Raw genomic sequence first — 25,075 nt, forward strand, 5'->3', positions numbered from 1 at the left:
ATTTTTATAATCGATTAATCGGCCAGTAACATAATGGGGTTAAAAAAACAAAAAATAGCCCTTTATAGTACAAAAAAGCAAATCGCTACTCTAAATATTACTTTCACTGTCCCACAGTAAAAAAAATTAACCCCTTACAGTAGCAATTATTTGCTCTTTGTACTTATTTTTGTTTTATTTAACCCCATTATGTTACTAAACATCTCAGGCCTGGGTTCACACCCGTTTACAGAAAACGCACTACAGTTCATTTACATGTTTTCCTATGGGACACATTCACATCCATGATTTTGGAAAGGGCAAGGACTTAACGCAAAACGGTGCCATTTTTTATTTATTTTTTGGTTTAATATACTTCAATGGAGAAGCTGCAGAAAAGCATGAAATGTGTTTTTGCGGCAATTTGTGTTTTGTAATCTGCCCAACAACAAATTGGCCCAAAAAAAATTAAAATGCAATTTTTTTTTTTTTTTAAGGCTATATCCGATTAATCGAAACAATAAATCGGCCAACAAATCGATTATGAAAATAATCGTTAGTTGCAGCCCTACTTCAGACCCAGTAGGGGAGATGCGTCATCTGGGACAAAACCATATGACTAAACTTTACAGGTACCTTGACAATTTTTATTTTAAGCCTTTTAATATACACTTTTCATATAGATTTTTCCTTTACTGTGTCCAACAATTGTAAATAGTTTGATTTATAGATTAATCTTTACCTGAACAGTATCAGTAGCATTTTCTTTATCTGTGGTAGAGCTTCCGCCTCCGAATAAGCTAGATATTGTGTTCCCAAGTTCTGAGCAAGACAAGGTAGCGTTAATAAAAACAGTAGCATAAGCAATGACCTAAAATGTTAGGCTTAAGCCAGACATGCATGGATCTATATTCAGCCAGTTCAGCAGGGACGTACAAACCATATATGGGCACATGGTTGTAAGGAAGTCAATATGCTGATGGACTTCTGCACAACAATCAGCACTGCAGGCTATAACCGACAGCGCTGATCAGTATATTCTTACGGTGAGTATGTTTCCCAGCTGTCAGAATGCAAAGGTTCAGCGGAGAGGATTTTCCCATCCACATTGAGTATGTGGATAGGGAAAGCGAGTCACTTGTTGAATGGGGGGGGGGGGGGGGGGGGGGGGGATGACTCCTCTATGGGCTGCTTAAAAGTGTATGTTCTGCTACGGCCCCTTTCACACGCGTCACTTTTCCTGCGACTCGGGACTGCAAAGTCAAATGACAAGTCATATCCTATGATTTCCAAAGAGTACCATTCATATCTGTGCGAGTTCAAAGTAGTCCCTGTACTACTTTAATGCAACTTGAGGTCCATAGACCTCAAGATTACACAGGCATTGCTTAAAGTCACGTCAATTGTGCGCCTTTCAGGTCACACAAGTGTGAAAGGGGCCTAAAACTTTATTTTTGTTGCTTTTACAAATTGTGACAAACATCTATGCTTAATCACCAAGGCATGCATGTTTATTATCTGATGGCAGAAGCAGTGAGCAAAAACCATTCAGCTCAATGTGTCTGAAGTAGCAGATTAGCCAATACCAAGTAGTTGGTAGAAATGTGTTAAGGAGGCATCATAACTTACTTGTCAATGTTGATTCTAGCTCTAACTTCTCTTCTAATGCAGTCTCAAAGACGGATTCGACCTAAAAAAATAAAAATAAAATTATACACAAAAGGATTAAACTGTAAATTACAATCAGTTTTCAGGTTCAGTTTTAATATGTCAAGTATTCAGTCAGTGTCTCATGAACAGTTTCAGAAAGGATAATACTGAACAAAATATGACAAATCTATGCAAAAAATGGTGCATTATGAAGCAGCCATGCAACTAGCACAAGCACACTCTACTCTAAACTTCAGTCAAGTCCTTGCTTAGGGACGCAATATAACATTATGAATTCCAGTGAAAGCAGCGTTGTTGGCTATGCCTACATTATTGCAGATGACATTTCTAATTTGTTCCTACACAATATGTTTGCAAACAAATAAAAATGTTACAGCAAGGTTTACCTACAGTACACAGAAAATGTCGATTATGTAAAAGTTGTAAACTCTACATGTCAATTGCACACTAGCAGATTTGTAAAAAGTAATGAATCTCAATTTGAAATAAAAAAATTGCTTGCCCAATTTTCTGGTTTGCTCTTGGAAGTTGGTATTCACCCAGACACGCACATTGTTGGGGTTGTGGCCAAGCCCTCGGCATCCTCCCGCACAATGCAGGGCCGCTAGTCCCGCATTGTACAGATTGACATCAGGAAGCCACATCTGGTTGGGCAGCAAAGGCAAGAGTTTGGAGGACAAGTCACATGAAGAGAAGACATGAATGGGAGAGGCAGAAGGCCAAGAAGATCATCTTAGTCATTAACCTCTAGGCAACAGTGAGCATTTTTTTCCGGGGGGGGCGTGAGCCACTGCACAGGTAAAGATTTTTGTCCCCAGAGTTCGTGATATTACAATTTTTTTTTTTTTTTTTTATAAAACACACAAACATGTTATAGTTGCCTTCTCTGTGCAAAGATTTTGGACAGAGCAGCCTCGATTCCTCCTCTTTCCAGGTCCTAAGCTAAAGCTCTAGGCTGCTCCTTTTCCCTAGTTCCCCATAGCAAGCAGCTTCCGACCCTCTACCCTGTGTCCAGTCACACCGAGTGTTCAGCCTGCTCTCTTCATTGGCTCACTGCCTGCGATTGACAGTGGGAGCCCATGGCTACCGCTGCTGTCCCAGCCAATGAGGAGAGACCCAGGAGAACCCAGGCACAATCGCCGAATCGAAATGGGGCTCAGGTTATAGTTGGGGGCACTGCTGCACAGGCGTTTTACCTTCATGCATATAATGCATGAAGGTAAAAACCTTGAGCCTTTCCAAACACTTTAAGCTTTAAAGTTTATTTTTGTTTTTACTGCAAGATCACTCTGCACAGCAACATTACCCTGTCAAGACTGAGTATTCCACTTTCATCCATGTTGAAATGAGCTTTGATGCCCTTTGATTCATAGTCCAAATTCTTCTGAAAACTCTCCCCAACTCCACCAAGTTTGACTGTGGTGAGATTGCGAGACGCAAAAATCCTGTAGGTTGAAAAAAATAAATAAAAACCCACACACATTTAAATAGTTTAGGCATCAAAACGCTTTTTCCGGTTCCCGAGTTCTTTAGCTTGTAACTAATCAAAATTAAATACAATTGCACCATTTTACAGAAGGCGCCATGCTGGGATGGACAAATAAAAATGTTTTACAGTCAATACAATTCTAAATAAATATCGTGGGAATACACGTGTTACATTCCACAGATGGGGACCAAACAGTAAGGCGATGTCAGAAATAGGCAATAATATAAAAAAAACACACACACACACACACACACACACAACACCACACACACGGGAGACCAACTTTACTCTACAATTCCATCCAGGTCGGAATTTCAGGCTATGGCCAATATTTAGGGACACATATGCAGAGACCCCCTTTTTTCCCTCACTCAAGAGAAAAGAAAATACACAAACACCCCACACAAGAATGAAGACTTACCTCAGGTCTTCTTGATCAAGAAAGCCAAGGTCTCCATAGTTGATATCAAACTCAAAGTCATCTGTGTATCTATTAAAGGTGATAACCTTGCGCTGTGGGTATGGGGCAAGCCTTTGAAAAAGAATTCTCTTGTTGTGTTTTATACTTTTTATGCCCTCTTCCTCCTCCACCTCTCTAGTAAACTCCACCTGTGGGATTTAAAACCCAAGAAATGACAATCTGCAGACCAAGTGACTGACAAAAAACAAAAAAACAAAAACATGGAAGGTTCAGAAAGAGGTGGCGGCGATGGCCTCCTACATTAATAGATGAAGTGCAGCATAAGAATGCAACTATGTTCAATAGGAAAAAACTGGGTCTTCAAAGCAGTTAATTTTGCACAAAGTGGCCCCGATCCTGGTCTTCTGGGGTGTCTAAGCTACTCCCTGCAAGTGCTAAACCCACTTCATGCGAAGCTCTCTCCCAAGGGGGTTAGCTTGCGTGCACGCTAAAGCTGCCAACCATCACTCGGCCACGCCGTGTCATTAGATAAAATTTACAGCAGCGCGAGCCAATGGCTGCGCTGCCATCGATCTCCAATGAAGAGCCGCCTCAAGCAGGGGAACCATCGTGGGAATGACCCCAGGACTTTCATGGCTTAGGTAAAACTGGGGGGGGGGGGGGCCCCCCCCCCCCCCCCCCCCCCCCCCCGAGATTGCAAGGTGTTTTTTCACCTTAATGCACTTAAGGACCCCTTCACGCCGATATACGTCGGCAGAATGGCACGGCTGGGCACAATCACGTACCTGTACGCGTCTCTAAGCCCAGCCGTGGGGTCGCGAGTGCGACCCGGTCCAAAGCTCCGTGACCGGGGGACCCGATCGGTCCCCGGAGCTGTAAACACACCTTCCCCGTTCCTCATTGCGTCAGTGATCTGTTCCCTGATATAGGGAGACCATCACCGACGTCACACGTCCAGCCCCCCTACAGTTAGAAACACATATGAGGTCACACTTAACCACTAGGGGGCACTGTAGGGGTTAACTCCTAAACTGCAAATGTCATTTTCACAGTAAACAGTGCATTTTTATAGCACTTTTTTCTGTGAAAACAACAATGGTCCCAAAAATGTGTCAAAATTGATGTGTTCGCCATAATGTCGCAGTCATATATAAAGAAAAGAAAAAAAACAGTATAGCAAATATGTGCTTTTGCTACTTTTGGTATGGCACTAATCTATAGGTAGAGGGTGAATTTTGTAGATTGGCCAGAGGGGTCAGGAGAGGGCACAAAAAACAAGGGTCTGAAAATTGAAAAATATGTGACGAAGTCTAAACATAAATGGTAAGGCAAAGAGGTCCATTTAACCAAGATGAACTTACTTACATGTCTATAATGTCCTCATGAGAATCACCACCGCCATCTGCCATGTCAGACATTGCAGGAGGGCGGCGGTGTTTAAATAGAGAGGATCGAGGGATTTTATTTAAACACCGCCGCCCTCCTGCAATGTCTGACATGAGGACATTAGACATGTAAGTAAGTTCATCTTGGTTAAATGGACCTCTCTTTGCCTTACCATTTATGTTTAGACTTCGTCACATATTTTTAAATTTTCAGACCCTTGTTTTTTGTGCCCTCTCCTGACCCCTCTGGCCAATCTACAAAATTCACCCTCTACCTATAGGTATGTGCTTTTGCTACTTTTGGTATGGCACCAATTTGCTATACTGTTTTTTTTCCTTTATATATGTCTTGAAATTATGTACTTTTTATAGACTTATGTGGATACTGTCCTTCAATCCCAGGGGCAGCAAACTTTCAAGTTTTGGCAGCTTTGGCCCAGGGTTTTGCTTTTTGAGATACAAGATACCAGTTTCCCATTCCTGCACTTTATCTTAAGGAATTTCTGCGCCATGTTTGGGATGTCCTTTAGTGTTTTGCAAAGTTGAAAACGCTGTGACCGGTATGATGCTGTCAAATTGCACTTTAATATGCACGCTACCATTTATCTTTGTACTGCAAGTCATTACCCACAATATGTTTGTTTCTCTTTCACACAGACTTCGGCCCCTGAAGAAGGGAATACCCGAAACGCGTAGGGTCCTGTACTTACTCTGTGGATCATTTTCAAACTTTACCTATGTCATTTGTTTTTAAATTCATTATGCTGTGTAAACCCCTTTTTCTATTTGATAAATAAAATTATTTTGCATACATTATTTTTACTTTAATTACTGTTGCCTTTAAAGCCCCACATCGGGGGACTCCTCGCTTTTCCTTTTTATATATTTGCAATTCCTGGTTAAGTGGTTATTCTCTGGTTTGTGTTGCGTTTGTAGATGCAAAAATGAAAAACCTTTTCTTCAATAAAAATTATTTCATAAAAACAAACAAACACACAATTACCTGTATTGGATAGATCGCTGCATCACGAACTACAAATGGCTTAACTTTGAATGCCTTGCTAAGAGCAGCTGCTTGATATACAGCCCCCATAGCTGCCGCTTCATCTGCATTTATGTTCTTTCCCAACTCCTCCCTATAAGATTAGAGAATCTAAAAATTACTATGCACAGGGCTACTATAACATGGTTGAAAAAAAAAAAAAATGGAACGCCTACAATTCTTTATAAAGGCTCCATCCATATAATGCATGCCGTACTTACTTGCCCACTGCTTTAAGAAGCCATTCTTGAACTTTAGGTACACGAGTGGCTCCACCCACTATGATCACCTGATCAATTTCATCCTGTGAACAAATGTAATATGTTTTGGTTATTCTCACCACTTAGTGATTAAGGCTTGTGTTATTTTTTCCCCCCTAAAATAATAAACATGGTATACTTACCTGCTCTGTGCAATAGTATTGCAAAGAGCAGTCCCTTTCAGGATCTTCTGCGCCCCCCCCCCCAACACTTCTGAGTGCCCCCATAGCAAGTCACTTGCTATGGGGGCACTTGTGTGGGCTTGAATCGGAGCACACACACAATATATATATATATATATATATATATATATATATATATATATACACACACATACATACATACACACACACACACACACACACACATACACACACGCTACTGTGCATGTGCGACTGCCGATTGCCCATTTCTCTTGATGGAAGCTGATCGATGTGGACTTTGACATGTTTACAGGCTCAGTGCAAATATTTTAATTTAAGAGACAGATTGATTTCTGGCAAGCCACCATTTTAGCTTTGGTGATGGGTGTCACAACGATGGGTATTTGATATTCACTTTCAACACGGATTCTTCCACAAGATTTTTAAATGGATTCTAGTTTGATATTTACATATGAATTTTGGTCCTCTTTTAAAGGTTTGTATGTATTATGCATATTTCTTGATTGCACTTTATTGCCATACTCTAGATACAGTGCAACTTGGTACCACCCCCCTTTCCCAAAAGGTTTTACTGACAGCAGCAGAAGGTAGGTAATTAGGGGCGGGATGAAGGAGCAGATCATGGAAGGTTTTTTACCTTAATGCAAAGAAAACATTAAAAAGGGAAAAAAACACACACACACACACCTTTACACAACAGTTTGCTAAATGGATCCTTACCATGTTCATTTCAGCACCACTCAAAGCCTTTTGCACAGGTATGGGGACTCTTTCAAATAGGTCTTCACAAAGCTCCTCAAGTTCTTGACGAGTCACCTTGGTTCTGAAGTCAATATCATCCATAAGTCCTTCAATCTAGGAAAAAACATTTAGAAACTTACTATAAAGCTTGCAGTAAATAAATGATTGTGCTGAAGTCAGAAAGTTTACTCAATTTACTTCAGTCTGCTCATTATCTAATCACCTGCAGATTAGGCCCCAATAAGGGGCCGACTAATATTTAGCATATTAGCAGTTAGTACTACTGTCCTAGGGAAGGACAGTAGTACTAACTGCTTCTCTATACTTCTGTTTCCAGCATAACCAAATTTGAAACCTCAACGGTATGTTTAAATCTTATCGGTTGCAAAGACATATCTTTTTTTTAAAGCTCTATATGTACAAGAGTCAGCAGAGAACACCCAGCAGTTACATTCCAGTATCTCTAGCTTAGACACAAGTTTGTGAAGTGATGCAAATAGTGACACTAGAGGGTGGACACACACACACACACACACACACACACACACACAACTAGAATACTTAAAGTAGATTTTCCAAAAATAAAACCATTGCATATGGGTACCTACCTGTGCCATGTGATCATTGTTTGCACTCAGAATCGTTTTGACACGGTTTGCCTCTTTTAAAAGCTTAGCCATTGCCCGTGGGTTCTCTCGTACATCTTTTTTGGATTTCTTCTGTCCATTGAAAAGTTTTGCCAAATGCTCACGGAGTCTTAGGTCCATTTCTAGACCTCCAAGAGTACGATCAAACCTAGGAAGTATAATATAAATGTATATAAAAAATGCCATATCATGTTTTACTTATTTCAGTAATCCTCTTGACATTTGGATAAAATGTTATTTGGTTACCAAGTTAAAGAACATGCCATATTGAAGAGCTGTTAAGGTGTCCTAAATACTACTGTCATTTTATGCCATTCATGACATGCATCCAGCTCTTGAAGGCTAAACTCCAGAAAAAAGTAAAAATTCTTCCATACAGTGGGGCTGAGCCCGCATTGCAAAGCAAAAAGCTTGGAACATGGAAAAGCAGTTTTACTGATCTTCCAGGCTGGTAGACTTGTCCCCACAGCATCTATATTGCACTCTGGCAGTTAAATGCCTTTTGATGGCATCAAGACCGATGTAGGGCCCATAGGTGTGCATTTGATGCAGGGATGCCAAGCCACTGCTGAAGCAAGAGGAGCTTTAAATTCTGGCCAGGCAGGGGACTGGGTAAGTGCTTTAGTAGAGAGTCACTCCTGTCATGCCAGAGATCACATCAAAAAGCGGGCTCCTCCCAATTGATCCGATATGAAAGCGCAAAAAGCAAGGATGAGATCTCTGTACGATAAAATCATTTTATTTCAAAAGTCCATCTTTACACAAAATTAGATACATTCAAACACGCAGCTGTACAGTTTCAAGCATTACAATGCCCTTGGCTTGACGAAGAGCATTGCAATACTTGAAACTGTACGGTTTGAATTTATGAGATTTTTGTGAAGATGGACTTTAGAAGTAAAATTTTTGCATCATAGAGATCTCATCCTCTTTTTCGCTATATATGGTTTACCCTGTAAAATACTTGTCTTGGAGTAAATTCACAGGACACAAAAGGAGTTGATATTCCTGACTACTTGGGTTATGCCGTCGCTTCCAGGGATTCCCACCCAGGCATAACCTTTCTTCTGCTCAGCCTCAGCTCTGTAGCACGCAATGAGGAACAGACTGACAGGTAAACCAAAAACCCAGATTTCTGAATTGTACATCACAATTCCTTGACAACTTGGGATATTTCAAAACACAGGATAATATAAAGGGTGGGCCACAGTGTAGCAAAACGATAAAAAACAAAAAGTGGGGAAAATCCCCCAAAGACCTTTTAACCAAAACTGCCACCCACAAGAGGCGTGAACATCTGCCAGGTAGAACCCCATATACATGTTACGAGAAGATCAGGTGGTAGCTGAACAAACTTGGGGAAGCTTGATTCTCAATATCCCAGGAAACATTGACACTCCTGGTAAAAAGAGCCTTAACGGAAAAGAAGGAACATTGCCTTTGCTTTACAAGGATTTTATTGTTTTTTCAAAGTTGTGCAACAAGATACAGATAAACAACCACATAAATGAGCACAGTGGAAGTCATGGGAAAACAGAAGTACAGCAATTGAAACAAGCACATAATGTACAACTGCCCCATGTAAACATTGACAAAGGCCTGACAAATGAGCTGAAGAATCCACCTAGAAATAGTGGATCAAGAAGCAGCCTTAAAGGGGTTGTAAAGGTTTGTTTTTTATTTTCTAAACAAGTTCCTTTAAGCTAGTGCATTATTGGTTCACTTAGCTTTTCCTTCAATTTCCCCTCCCCCTTTTTCTTTTGTCTGAATTTCTCACTTCCCGTTTCTCCTCAGTAAGCTTTCCACCATCATGGATAGCCAGCCAGAACAGCTTACTGAGGAACAGGAATTGAGAAATTCAGACAAAGAAAAAAAACATTTAGAAGGGAAATCGAAGGAAAAAGGTAAGTGAACCAAAAAAATGCAGTTTAAGCAATAGCTTAAAAGGAACCCATTTAGAAAATAAAAAACAAACCTTTACAACCCCTTTAACTTTGCAAGGACCATCAGGTGGAACAAATAGGAAATCAGACTGTCGGAATGAAGCTGTAGACTATAGTTGAACGTGAACAGCTCAAACATCCAAAGAGTGAATCGCTTTTTCTTTATGATGCTTAGGACAAATAGATGTTATAAAAACACAATGTTCTGACTTGGGTAGGATGAAGGAGGATGAAGGCCTCAGCCACTTTATCCTGGTGAAGAACCAGGAAAAACGCAGCCAACATGTGTCTATTCACCTGAAAGTAGCAGCATAACTCCAGTAGTCATGAATATGAACTTTTCTATGTCCTGTGATATATGATTAATAAATAAAATGTGCACTCAACCAGAATACCATTCTGAGAAACTGCAATTCTTAAAAGCTACTAAACTGTTCTGAAATGTTATTAATTTCTTACCCAACACCACGAATTTGTAGCTGTGGCTGAATTCCTGAGTCTTTGGTCTTTATGGTCTGATAAGTCACAATGGTGCAAGTTGTACTTTTTGATCCCATATCATAAAACATAATGTTCTGTTAAATAAAGCAATATCAGGATATAAGCTTAGCATGACTTTTTTTCACATCAAGGATTGCTCCTTATTGAAAACACGTGCATTTGAAAATAACAGCAGACATAACATTCTCAGTATATGATTCATACAAATGGGAGAGGGAGAGGGATGCACTTTAAAGGAGTGTAAAGGTGGTTGCGCTGTTTAGACAAGATATATTATAAAGATCACAAAGCAAAACCATACCTGAGCAGTAGCGTTGATGTCTTTCCTTCTGAAGACCCCATAGTTCAATGCAACTGCAGTATTACCGTTTATAAGCTGAAGCACTTTAAGGCCAGCAAGTTTAGCAGCCTGGAGAACAGCCCTGCGTTCTGCCTGATTAAAGAAAGCGGGAACCGTAATTACTGCATCCTTGATGGACTGCTCTGAATAAAAGAAATAGAAGGTAAAAATAAGTCAAAATCAATAGAACTCAAAGCTCAGATGGGTACATCTACTAAAAATTATTCAACCTATTTGCAAACATTTTCTTACACATACTATAAAAAATATTTTGACTCATTAATTTAGAGAGAGTTTATATTCAATTTGATCCGATTATGCTTGAATCAAATAAACTTAACAGGTAATTTAGGGTCAAACTGGGGGGGGGGGGGGGCTCATGGATGACCTTCCCCTTTCAGCAACTCAATTGGTTAGGCTGCAGAAGATGTGGGCAGTCCTTAGGCTTCTGCGACAGGATGACAGGATGGTACAAAGTGATTTGAATAAAGGAAATATACATTTACATTAATTTGACATACTGGAGGCAGAACTTAAGAGCTGTGATTGGATGGGGCAGTTTGAGCAGAATCAAGTCTGTAAGCTTACTATTAAAGCAGCAGTTCTGATCCCATTTCACTGATTTTTTTTTTTTTTTTAAATCATGTGGTGGGTTGGAATAAACAGGGCAGGGTCAATTGTTTGTTTGTTTTTATTATGGAAAAAACAAAACACCATCTTCAATCAGATGCATTTAGGACAGCACAAAAACGTAAATACAGCCCTGACATTTGACCGTATAGTCATAATGCAGCCAACCTCAAGGTAAGCAATTTTTAGAGCGCTCAAGCTTGCAGGGTTAATTATGCAACCATAAAAAGTATGTCAATGTAGAAAGTATAGGAGAGGAAGCAAGGTGTGCAGGTAGACATTGCAGTCATTGAATATCCTGGGTAGAACAGTGATCAGGATTTTTTTTTTATACATAGCAGGGGTGTCAAAACTGGCATGACCCAAGGTTTTAAAGCGTATGTTGACTAAAAAAAAAAAAAAAAAAAAAAAAAAAAAGAAGAAGGATTTGGACGACAGACCTGCACCACTGAATTGTTTTTTAATCACTACCCTTTTAGTGGTCACAGGTGCCCCAGTGTGCAACTTTAACTGCATAAATTCTATGCATTTAGAAGTAGAAAGTGTTAACCTGCAAACTCCTCAGCTAGGGATCTGGAGTAATTCAGCATCATTGCCAGCAATTCTTCTGGTGAATAAGTCGCTTCTCTAAAATGTGAGAAAAAAAAAAAAAAAAAAAAAAAGACAAAAACATTTAAGATCAGTTGCAAACAATACAATGGGGTTTAGAGAGTGAGAAAGTGCTGTGTAAAGAATCTAAGACCAGCTTTTTTTACTTTTAAAACATCTAAAGCTGAATTCCGGAAATGTAGTCGCTTTGTGAAAAACTGCAGGCATACCATGAGTTAAGACTTATGAGGTACCTGCCACCTCTTAACTATTATTCACACCTGACAGGTTTAATGTTCTCCAACATAATAACTTCCAATGCTGCTTACTGTGGTTCCTTCAAAAGCATAGTGTCTGGAACAGTTATGCCCAGCCCTCCCCTCCTCCTGCTCATTCACAAAATACAAAGGCTTCTGTGAATGGGCAGTAGGGGGGGGGGGAGGCATAGTTGCCGTATGCGTGTCTCTCCTCACAGCCATTACATACCCTCCAGGAACGCAAAAAACCTGTCACATAAGTAATGCAACTCGCACTCATTTGTAAAGTTGCTGAATTTCTAGAACTACCCATTTCCCCCCCCTTCTTAGAGCCAAGGCGAGGGGGGAGAGTTTCCTTTAACCACTTCCCGACCTCCTCATGTACATTTACGTCGGCAGAATGGCACGGACAGGCACAGCAACGTACCTGTACGCCCCTGCCTAGACGTGGGTGGGGGGTCCGATCGGGACCCCCCCCCCCCGGTACATGCGGAGGTCGGGTCTGCTCGGGGAGCGATCCGGGACGGCGGCGCAGCTATTTGTTTATAGCCACTCCGTCGCGATCGCTCCCCGGAGCTGAAGAACGGGGAGAGCCGTGTGTAAACACGGCTTCCCCGTGCTTCACTGTGGCGGCGCATCGATCGAGTGATCCCTTTTATAGGGGAGACTCGATCGATGTCAGTCCTACAGCCACACCCCCCTACACTAGTAAACACATACACAGTGATCCCTAAATGTTACAGCGCCCCCTGTGTTTAACTCCCAAACTGCAACTGTCATTTTCACAACAATGCAATTTAAATGCATTTTTTGCTGTGAAAATGACAATGGTCCCAAAAATGTGTCAAAATTGTCCGAAGTGTCCGCCATGTCGCAGTCATGGAAAAAAAAAAAAAAAAAAAAAAAAAAAAAAAAAAAAAAAAAAAAAAATCGCTGATCGACGCCATTACTAGTAAAAAAAAAAAAAAAATAAAGCAAAAAAACTATCCCCTATTTTGTAAACGCTATAAATTTTGCGCAAACCAACCGATAAACGATTATTGCGATTTTTTTACCAAAATTAGGTAGAAGAATACGTATCGGCCTAAACTGAGGAAAAAATGTTTTTATATATGTTTTTGGGGGATATTTATTACAGCAAAAAGTAAAAAATATTGCATTTTTTTCAAAATTGTCGCTCTATTTTTGTTTATAGCGCAAAAAATAAAAACCGCAGAGGTAATCAAATACCACCAAAAGAAAGCTCTATTTGTGGGGAAAAAAGGACGCCAAATTTTGTTTGGGAGCCACATCGCACGACCGCGCAATTGTCTGTTAAATCGTCGCAGTCCCGAACTGTAAAAACCCCTTGGGTCTTTAGCCAGCATATTGGTCCGGGGCTTAAGTGGTTAATCTACTTTTTAACGTCTACATGCTTTGGGACCACCAACTGGTGGTATATGTGCGCTTCCCAAACAAATAGTAATAAATAACAATAAATATGTACCCCATATCCAAACTAATCTCCATGTTAATTTTAAAGATTATGGAGAACACAACAGGAGAACTGGGAAACTCCAAGTTTTAAGATAAACAGTAACAGAGTATTATGGCAAAAGTGTTCACAAAACATAATGGAATGGTATTTAACTAAAACATCAGTTCTGGTGGAGATTAGTCGTGTATTATAACTATACAAGTGGTTCAGTCATAAAGGCAGAAGTTTTTTTTTTTTACCTTCATACACTCCATGCATTAAAAAAAAAAAAAAAATATACAAAAAATAAATAAAAAAAATAAAAGGGGGGGGGGGGAGTTACGTCACAACTTACTCTGATAATTTAAAAAGGGTTGTACCCCTAATTTCATCCTTCACAATATCATAATCTGGAAAGCTCTTTTTAAAAGCTGCAACTTGTGGGTTCTCTGCCCCTTTCCCCAACAAATCCTGGAAGAAGCGAAATGTCTGCTTGGGATTCTTAGCTGCCTGTAAGAAGATGGTCATAAAATAGAGCATAAATTAATAACTCATTTATTATAGTAACTTGTACACATGATAAATGGTGAGACCATACATAAACCATAGACCACAAGAGTTACAAATTACCAAACTCAAACATTTTTTTTATTGTTTCTAGGGTCAAACACTCCAACTTTAGGACTGAGAACAAGGCAGGCATCAGTTTTCCTGAACCCCATATAGCAACCACTGCAGTGAGCAGGCTCCAATGAAGGTAAGCTATGCAGGCATTAATGCTAAATAATGCAAGTGCATCGTGAGCACCAATCCATTGCCACGCATTCGCTTCTAGCACCGCTGCATCATTTAGAATTGATCCTTGCACAGTGTGACTTCAGTTCGAGAATGCACACTGCAATGGTTACTATACGTTGCCTGGCTTCTGGGGACCAATCTGTTGACGACCCAAATAGAGAAAATGGGAAGGGTAAAGAGGTCAGAACACGAGACATGGACACCAGCCACAATCCAAGTTACCTGTTCCTAACCTGACCCTCGGACTTTATGCTTTCCGGTCTCTCCACCCATAGCAGCATAGACTCACTGTTGCTGCGGCCAAATTGCAACAACACTTCATGCATCATTCAGCGTATTTTGTCTTATGCCGCGTACACATGACCATTTTTAATGTCATGGAAAAAAACAACAACGTTGTTCTCAACGTGATTCTTGTCAAGCGTGCCTTGCATACATGAGATCACGAAGAAATTTTTTTTAAATAAAAATGCTCAAAGCACGGTGACGTACAACGGCACTATAAAAGGGGAAGTTCCATTCGGACTGCGCCACCCTTTGGGCTGCTTTTGCCGATTTCCTGTTAGTAAAAGTTTGGCGAGAGACGATTCCCGCTTTTCAGTCTGTTACAGCGCGACGAATGTGCAATCTCCATTACAAATGCTAGTTTTACCAGAACGAGTGCGCCCATCACATAACTTGTTTGAGCATGCACATTTTTTTTCCCCTTCATTAAAGCCTACACACGACGTGAAAAACGGCGAGAAAAATAAATAAACGCATGTTCTAAATTTTTAATGGACATTTTTCACATTGAGAAAAATGCACTGTAGCCTACACACAATCGTTTTTAATGACCAATTACAAAAAAATAAATTTGTCTCGTCATGAAAAACGATCGTGTGTACGCGGCATTATACTTTAAATGTCTGTCTCTTGGACCAATATCTGTGACCAACTGTTTCAGGGTGTGCAAAAAAATGTCAGACTGTGGGTGTGGCTACAAATGAGGGTGTGGCTAAAAGCAGACAATCAGAAGGATGTCTACAATTTAGTTTTGAAAATCTAGTAACCTTAGCTAAAATACACACATATGCAAGGGGTTTAGAAGTTTACAACCCAAGCTAAAAAACACATGAGTATCGAGCAACACAGAAAACCTAGGGACATTGCGCTGGATCTGTCGTCGGACATCCATGTTTCAAAAGCCGCGCCTCTTCCTCAGACTGTTCTGTGATAGGTGGAACACTCATTTTCCCAGCAGGGCCTCTGTTTAGTGTTCTGCCTATCACGGATGCCTTCTTATCCTCGGACAAGAGGACGTCCGTGATAGGCGGAACACTCAGAGGCCCCGCTGGGAAAATGAGTGTTCCGCCTATCAGGGAACAGTCTGAGGAGGTGGCGCGGCTTTTGAATCATGAATGCCCGCAGCAAAAAAAATAAGGTAGGAAGATCGGCACGGCACAGCGGGGGCATGTGTGTGTGTGTATATATATATATATATATATATATATACACACACACACACACACACACATACACACATACATACATATACACACACACACACACACACACACACACACACACACATATACATACATACACACACACAATGTAATAAAAAAAGACAATACGTTTTGTTTTTTATAATCCAGTTATCCGAAGTGAAAAAGCAAAAACTTTTAGGTTGCAATCTATTTAATCATCCATCACTGAATAAAGTATGCAAAGAACAAAAGAAGTCACAATGCTTTAAATATTGGTAAAAGTGTGTTTGTTCCAGAACAGTAAAAGTCTGGGAAATAATGAACACAAGGGGGAAATTTACTATAACTGGTGCACGCAGAATCTGAATGGTAGCCAATCAGCTTCTAACTTCAGCTTGTTCAATTAAGCTTTGACTTGGGGGGGATACAAGGGAAAGACGTGTGTGTGTGATGTCACTAGGGGGAACGACCAGGGGGGGGCAGAGTGTAAAAGTTTATATATAATGTTTGACAGGATAAGGAGGAATAAATACATATTCTTTGCCAAATATCTATCACTATTTGTTAGATTCAAATTTGCATTCTAATATTGGACAAAAAGTAGAAACTTACCATCCCTAAAGAACTATCTCCAAAAAGGCGTTCATTTTCTTTCAATGTGATAGAAAAAGGGGTTTTTCTCCTCGATTCCCTAAAGAGATCATTAGTGCAAAATTATTAAAGACGAATTCTACACTATATAATAAACCAAGTATAGGTGCAACTTTAAAGCTAGTTATATCCGATTATATATTTTGCCTACCCTTGTTCCTCCCTGACATCAACATGCTAATGACATTTCTAACTCACTTTGTGTTATTTTTTTTAGACTTGGCAATATCATTGGGTTATCTGCGCTTCTATGGAATGCAGGCAGTCCATTGCTGGTGGCAAGAGCAGGGCAGGGTCCTGTACATGGCTGCCTGAAAATATCACAGCCCCGATGCAAGCAATGGGCTAGCTCTTGGGAGGAGTTATGCAACCATCAACATGTCACCAGTCTAGAGGAGTGGGTGATGCTAGGGAGATTATACAGACTTGCATAGGTAGAGCCCAGAGGTTTAGGAAACTTCTGAGTAGAAATCCACCTGGACAACATGGGAAAAAAAAAATCCCAGGGTGCACCCCTTTAATTCTTAAAAAAAAAAAAAAAAAAAAAAAAAAAAAAAAAATCAACCCTCAATAAAAAGACGGCATTAAGAAAACAGTGTGTCATAGTATACTCTGCCAGTCCCCCCCCCCCCCCTCCAACAGTGTCCTATGGCCCTCTGCCCCCTCTCACATCACCTCCAACTGCCCCCTCTCATAGCACTCCCCCCCCCCCTTCAGTAGCGACCTCCACAAATGCTCCCTCTCACATCTTGTGCCCCCCAAAGCAGTCTGCTCTGCCACATTTACATCACCCTCTACACTAACTGTAGTGTTCTAGCTTCACTCTCCTACTATATAAAGAGTGGAGAGCGGGGAGGCAGAACAGTGCTAGATGGAGGGTGGGAATGCAAGCTGCCGGAGTTAATTTTCACATTACAAGCTAGGGTTTGGTTGCAAGAGCTGGCCGGCGTCCTAGCAACCAATCAACTGCTGGTTAACTTTAAAGGGTAATTAGGGCAGTTCCCACCCGCCATCCAGAACTGTGCATCCTCCCGCACTACTGTGAGGATGAGAGCAGTGGAGGCTGGGATCAAGGACCGCAGTCGGCCATAGTAATCACTGGAGGTGGTGTTGGCAAAGTGTTTGTGATCTACCCATCACATGCCCGCTGTCTAAGGGTAGATTGCGATCAGGCTGCTAACTCCCGCACTAGGGCATGCATTGCTTCCACAAGAGGAGCCCTGTAACTAGAGACACTTGTCCAGTTTGTTGCTGAACCTGGGAGGTTCACATCTGGGCCTCCCTAAATTTGACACCGATGCTTCGGGATCTTTAGGTGTAGTGACCACTCCCCCCAGCTCAGGATGTGTGTAATGCTTCTCGCCTATAGAAACCAAAAGGTTCTAGAAGCTTTCCAAAGACTTCAGACATAGTGGCAGAGAAATCTGCTTTAGCCAGACAGGCCACATGGTGCATGTCTGAGAGGGATAGCTACAGTCAAACAAAAGGTTTGAGAATTTCTGAACAAACTTTGCCTAAGATTTTTCCTATGACTTTTAGTTCCATCTATCCATATATGGCTAGCTTTATTCTTGGCGTGTACCTTTCGGGACCATGGACAGACCCCAGGCCTGTAATATTTGCTTTGGGCACTGGATACTATACAGGGTCAAGGTTGTCCATTTCTATAGTTCCCAGACATATCTGGATCGATGGATGTAGTAGCAATTCTCAAGGTGATATTTAGATCTAATTTTGCCCTGTATGCGCGCTTCAAAAGGAACTCCAGTCTCCCCCCCAAAAAAATTCAAGTCTTCAATTAAGCTTTGAGTCCAGGCACAGCCATCTTGACCAAGGGAACCCAGCAGTGAAGCCTTGCGGCTTTACACCTGGCTTTCAAATGTGCAAGCCGCACTGCATTTTGTGAATGCAGTCTTCTGGGACCTGTTGTGTCCCCAAAGGCAGAGCTGCAGTGATCTGTCCAGAAGTAGGGAGAGCAGGTACCTGCCAAATAAGTTACCCACTCCTATCCCCACAAAAAAAAAGGGCCAAAATGTAAAAGGAGGAGGAGGGGGTGGGAGGAAGAAGAGTGGAACTTCCCCTTTTGGGTGAAGTTACACTTTAAATAGTTGCTCACAAATGAGAGCTGCCCAAAACTGGTAACATGAATATGGCACAATTGTGAAAAGTGATTTTTTTTTTTCTTTCCAAAGAAAAATAAGTTTAAAAAAGTCTAGTAGAAAGAGGCTGTCAATTTTTTCCTTCAGCTGCATGTGTTCACTTAGGCTGGGTTCACAATGGTGCACTGTGCGAGATCACACGATTCACACCACAGATCATATGCGATGTCTGTGCAATGCGATTTCAGCCATACAGATAGTATGGCTGGTATCGCACCTTATTCGGACCAAACACGCACAGGACCCCTTTTTGGTCCACACCAGAATTGGATCGCATTGGTGTTCACACCTATGCGATCCGATTCATGTCTGAACTGTCAGTTCACAGTGTGATATGCGAGCTGAAATGGGGATATCGTTAATGTTGTAAGACACTCCCCAGCAGTTCGCATATGGCAGTGTGAACTGCCATGCGAGTTGGGTGTGATCCCTGCCTAAGTATAAGCGCATTTTGACAAAAAAAAAAAATTATCAAAATTGTTACGATTTTGTGTTGGGCCACAGGTTAGACACTCCTTCTCCAACGTATTAAGAGAAATATACGGTGTCGATATATTCTATAACCGGAAAGTAGTATTCTATTCCTTAAATTCAAATGATTTTTTTTTTTTAAATAAATAACGAAACCTACTTGTTTAAGACAATTTCCATAGGAACTCCTGGCTTGACTATAGCGATTTTTAACCATTCGAAACCCACATCCACAGACATGACTGCCACAGACTCTATAAAAGAAAGAATACATAAACAAAAAAAGCATTTAGCAGAAAATAGATCTCAAGCCCGTGCAAATGCAACATCTGAATTTAGGTAAACGTACTTCGCATTGCAGTTATAAAGAGTTGGTGGAATCTCAACTTTGACATTGGGCCACATTTGGTTATGCAATTTTAAATTCCCACACAAACCGGTCTATACTTTTTGCTTCTTCACGATCTGAGCAATCATTTGCAGGAATCTCTGGGTTGCACAATACACAGGTGATATACACATCTGGGTTGGGAGTGGCAGGTGAGACGCAAAACAGCTGTACACAGAAGCAGAGGATTCTGGGATCTGAATGCAATTTGCTTGACTTTTTACAATGGAATGGTTTTGATGGTCTCCGACTGATATAGATATAGATATTTGAGCCAGCGACAGATTTATCAAACTAGGCACTTTTGGCCTGAAAACTTAAGCTGGCCGTATATCAGAAAAAAAAAAAAAAATTCTAGAATACACTGTAAGGAAACCTGTCTGGGTCTCCATTCAAATAACAACATATCTGGATGAAGATTGAAAGGAACAAGTAGAATTGAAGTTCTTTTGGCTATACATCTCCTGTGGATCACAGAAGCGAACTTGGATCCGCACTCTTGTAACGCCGATTTAGCCAACAGCAGGCTAAAAACCACGGTCAGCTGAGGTCATAGAGCCGATTCAGGCTCTGCATCAATACCAACAATAATGTTGGGATCCACTCTTGCCCCCTCCACAGCACCAGTGAGCGATGGAGGGGCAGAGCCAGAAAATAAGCAATCATTGATGGCTCAGTTCTTGAAGTAGAGCCGACAGGGGTCAGCTGTAGAACTGATCGATGCTGCAGCCACCTAGGGGAGCATGGATATTTGTTATTTTGTACTCCCACGCTTCTCTTTTAAGGGTTTTGGAAGAAAAATAAGACAACCCTTCTGACAAATTACTTTTCTATAAACCTTGGAATGGGAAAAAATAAAAAAATAAATAGAACTGTGTATGGCCAGCTTTGTGGGATCAATTACCTCAGCATAGTGTACCCGAGATCAAGGGGAGGGCACGACACTGCTTTTTGTAGTTTCTGAAGATAGACACTTATCAAGATTTGATTGACTGCCATCAATCACTTCCCTTGAAGACATGTATTGTGTGTATGCTCCAGGCTCCCTTTGCAGGCATTACCATTGCCTTGAAATGTTCTGACTGCAGGCACAAAAACGGTTATGAAACATAAAAAATTATGTTATGAGTGTGCCCGTCCTCACCAGGTAGCTTGGGGAAATGCCACACAGAAAACCAGAAGACAAAGTGTCTGAACTTAGTAGGAAAGCATAGATTATTTTAAAATAAAACAAATCATAAAGTGCTGTTGCAAAAACACCACACACACGATCTTGAAATACAGGCAGCTGACTATAGGAAAAGTAAAGATTTGCATATGGAAAGTCACGCTTGGCCTCACCCCCTCTAGTCTCAATAAGATCACCTACAATGTAGTGTGCAGCTTTGCCAACAATGGGGAGGTGTAGAAAGTTGGTGTAGCCTAGCTCAACGACTATGTAAAAAAGTCAGTATTTGCATTTCACTTCACTTAAAGGGTACCCCTACTGGAAAACACAGGGAGGCCGATATTGCCCACAGCAAACCTTTCCTTACAAGAATGCTGACTTGGCTGCTGATAAAAGGACTATCACTTGTGGTTCATATTTGTCTCCATCCCTTGCTTGAGTTCTCTGTCCACCTCATCTGCATCTTAATCATGAACTGCGAAACCCATATTCTGAAGCCCAGTGACATTTTTAGGGGAAATTCTGGTGTAGAGACACTTGCCTTCTGAGGCTGGAGCTCAACGACACCAATCTGTACAGCATGCTCATTGCAAAGTATTTGTGATGAACTGTACTTTGATCATACAGACATATGTATTGAAGCAATATAAAAATTGGTTATTGCTACAAAAACACTTTACCGGTGATCATTGAAAATAAGATTTGATTACTAGGAAATCTATGCATGCATACACAGTCTTTAAAACGTTAAGAAAAAAAAGTGCAGAAACTTTTTGAAGAACACGTGTGTTGGATACATTTTGATAAATACCTGTGGGGGGGGGGGGGGGGACATATTTAAGATATATTGGAATACGCACACTCAGGTTTAATTTGAGGGTATGTACATCCAAATCAGAGGAAGGCTTTAGGAATTACAACTTAAGAATAGCCACACAAGGGACAAAAAGTAATTGGACAAATGAATCAAAAGCCATTTAATGACCAGGTGTGGGCTACTCCTTTGTTACTTCATGAATAAAGCAGGTAAAAGGTCTGTCGATTTTAAGTGTGGTATTTGCATTTGAAATCTATTGCTGTGAACCTACATCATGTGTTCAAAGAAGCTGTCCATGCAAATTAAACCGGCCATTGTAAGGCTTCAAAAACAAATTCATCAGACAGATAGCAGCAACATTAGGTGTGGCCAAATCAACTGATTGGTACATTCTGAGGAAAGAACGCACTGGTGAGCTCAGTAATATAAAAAGGCCTGGACGTCCACGACAGACAACAGTGGTGGATGATCGCAGGGTTCTCTCTATGGTAAAGAAAATTCACAACATCCATTCAAGTGAAGGACACTCTCCAGGAGGTGGGCGTATGATTGTCAAAGTCTACAAACAGAAGACTTCACAAGAGCAATTTAAAAAAAAAAAAAAAAAAAAGGTTCACCACAAGGTACAAACAATTCATAAGCCTGAAGATTAGAAAATCCAAATTAGACTTTTTTTTTGGCAAAAAGGGTGTCATGCTTGGAACAGCTCATGATCCAAAGCACACGTCATCTGTAAAACATGGTGGAGGCTCTGTAGGGTCTCTCGCCTGCCAGTTCTAAGCAAGGAAACCTTTTCATATGATGTACAGGGTTTCCCATAGAGCAGGGATCTCCAAACTTTCTAAACAAAGGGCCAATTTACGGTCCTTCAGACTTTAGGAGGGCCGGACTAGGGCCATTGGGAGTAGAAAATGTGCAGTGGGAGTAATCAATACCATATCTTTGCTGTCAGTGGGAGGACTAGTGCCCCATTGTTGGTGTCAATAGAAGGAATTGTACCCTTTGGATAGTGTCAGTTGGATGAACAGTGCCCACAGTATCAGTGGGAGGAATAAAGCCCCAAGGGCCGGATAAAGGCTAGCAAAGGGCCACATCTGGCCCTCGGGCCGCAGTTTGGAGACCCCTGCCATAGAGAGGCATAGCCTGTGTGACCTCAGTCCACCATTCCCCAGGGAGAGCATGTCCTATCTGAGATGCATCACAAAATGCTATCCATACAATTTATCTGTTATAAAGCTTAGTCTCACACACACACACACACACAAAGTCTGTTTTGCTGACATGTGTGTGTGAAGATTCTCATCTGCTCTGCGTGTTGCACTCAATGCAGGGTGACCAGCAAAGGAATCCTTGAGTCTAGAAAAGATACCTCCACTACTACATGCCCAGACAGCGTCCTGCACTGATCAGATGGGGCCCAGGCCTATTACTGGGGTACTGCCTGTAACCCCCCAATCAGAGGCTGTGCATGAGAGGGCCACCTTAACATTGGTGAAAATTGGTACTGAGGTAGGTCAGCAATGAGTCTGCATAATTTTCCCCATAAACTCTGCCAAAGCACAATTTTAATCACATGATCAATTTAGACAGCCCAGATTTTCAACTTAACTACTTGCTGACCAGCCACCGCGGCAGGTCGACTCCCATGCGCGAGAGCACGTAGCTCTACGTCACCTAGCGAAGCGGCCACTAGGAGCGTGTGCGCGCCCCCCCGCTCGTCCCTGATCCCGACACGCGTGCCCGGCAGGTGCGATTACCGCCGGGAACCGGCGATCGCTCGTTACAGAGCGAGGACCGGGAGCTGTGTGTGTAAACACACAGCTCCCGGTCCTGTCAGGGGAGAAATGCCTGACAGTCTGTTCATACAATGTATGAACAGCAATCAGTCATTTCCCCTAGTGAGTCCACCCCCCACAGTTAGAACACACTTAACCCCTTCCCTGCCCCCTAGTGTTAACCCCCTTCCCTGCCAGTGGCATTTTTATAGTAATTCAATGAATTTTTATAGCACTGATCACTATAAAAATGCCAATGGTCCCAAAAATGTGTCAAAAGTGTCCGCCATAATGTCGCAGTACAAAAAAATAAATAAAAAAAAAAGCTGATCGCCGCCATTACTAGTAAAATATATATATATATATATATATATATATATATATATATATATATATATATATATAATAAAAATGCCATAAAAGTACCGCCTATTTTGTAAACGCTATAACTTTTGCGCAAACCAAACGTTTATTGCGATATTTTTTTTACGAAAAATATGTAGAAGAATACGTATCGGCCTAAACTGAACTAAACTTAGGGGATATTTATTATAGCAAAAAGGAACATTTAATTTTTTTCAAAATTGTCGCTCTATTTTTGTTTATAGCGCAAAAACTAAAAACCGCAGGAGGTGATCAAATGCCACCTAAAGAAAGCTCTATTTCTGGGGAAAAAAAAAAAAAAAAAAAAAAAAAGGACGCCAATTTTGTTTGGGAGCCACCTCGCACGACCGCGCAATTGTCAGTTAAAGCGACGCAGTGCCGAATCGCAAAAAGTGCTCTGGTCTTTGACCAGCAATATGGTCCGGGGGTTAAGTGGTTAAAGTAGTCATAAAGCCTTTTTTACCTTAATGTATTCCTTGAACAAAAAGAATGTAAGATGAAACTCTCTAAGGAGTGTCAACAAATTAAAACAGCGCTATCAAATAACTGTGCATATTTGACTATATAAAATACATTACTACAACCCATATGTAATGATATACAGTGATAATAAACAAAATATATCCAGTTTAAGAAATAAACACTAAACTGTGACTGTAATAATAAACACCCGTGATTGACTTAAACGTGAAGTGAACGCACTGAAAGTGCAAGAGACAGTCTTTAAAAATAATTTAGAACGTGGCCAAACAAAGCAAAGTTCATGTGTATAAGGATCCTGCGATCTTCAAATTTTTTCAAAAACTTCCACCACACCCGACAGTGCTCAGTGACTCCTCCCCCATCAAATGGACACTCACCGGATAGGTATGCCTCACACTCTCGTGTTTTGGCACAAAAAACCTTATCAGATGTAGTTGTTCCCGTCAATAAAGATGTAATCCAAATATGACATCCAATCAGTTCCACATATATGTCAGAGAGAGACAAAAGAAGTGCAAATAGTGTGATACCATCAAAGGTTTAATAGCACACCAAAATAAAACTTCAAACAGTGCACTCACAAACAAAATCTTATAAAACAGCAGAATATCACATCAAGAAACTCCTTCAAACGTCAAAATGGTGAGAAGCGGTCACGGCGGACCCCCGATCAGCGAGAAAAAGTGGATGTGCAGCCGCTTCTGACAGAAGTCCATGGCACCGTGAGTAGGAGAATTGGTTTCACTTTTTCTCGCTGATCGGGGGTCCGCCGTGACCGCTTCTCACCATTTTGACGTTTGAAGGAGTTTCTTGATGTGATATTCTGCTGTTTTATAAGATTTTGTTTGTGAGTGCACTGTTTGAAGTTTTATTTTGGTGTGCTATTAAACCTTTGATGGTATCACACTATTTGCACTTCTTTTGTCTCTCTCTGACATATATGTGGAACTGATTGGATGTCATATTTGGATTACATCTTTATTGACGGGAACAACTAC

General features: G+C 41.0%; 1 protein-coding gene across 2 annotated transcripts in view; it reads right to left on the reverse strand.

The window, feature by feature from the left end:
* Positions 1–25,075, reverse strand: part of HYOU1 (hypoxia up-regulated 1) — a 63,463-nt gene that overhangs the window by 23,050 nt on the left and 15,338 nt on the right. For both annotated transcript variants that reach the window (XM_040325432.1, XM_040325431.1), the window contains exons 3-16: positions 19,223–19,316; positions 16,394–16,472; positions 13,870–14,024; positions 11,764–11,840; positions 10,545–10,726; positions 10,202–10,317; positions 7,761–7,947; positions 7,132–7,266; positions 6,209–6,291; positions 5,949–6,081; positions 3,561–3,748; positions 2,957–3,095; positions 1,609–1,669; positions 722–801 (exon numbers count right to left, since the gene is read on the reverse strand). In XM_040325432.1, the coding sequence (XP_040181366.1) occupies positions 722–801; positions 1,609–1,669; positions 2,957–3,095; positions 3,561–3,748; positions 5,949–6,081; positions 6,209–6,291; positions 7,132–7,266; positions 7,761–7,947; positions 10,202–10,317; positions 10,545–10,726; positions 11,764–11,840; positions 13,870–14,024; positions 16,394–16,472; positions 19,223–19,316 (1,709 nt within the window). The remainder of the gene's footprint in view (positions 1–721; positions 802–1,608; positions 1,670–2,956; positions 3,096–3,560; positions 3,749–5,948; positions 6,082–6,208; positions 6,292–7,131; positions 7,267–7,760; positions 7,948–10,201; positions 10,318–10,544; positions 10,727–11,763; positions 11,841–13,869; positions 14,025–16,393; positions 16,473–19,222; positions 19,317–25,075) is intronic.

Source organism: Rana temporaria, chromosome 10 (assembly GCF_905171775.1).
Source record: "Rana temporaria chromosome 10, aRanTem1.1, whole genome shotgun sequence".
NCBI classification, from domain to species: domain Eukaryota; kingdom Metazoa; phylum Chordata; class Amphibia; order Anura; family Ranidae; genus Rana; species Rana temporaria.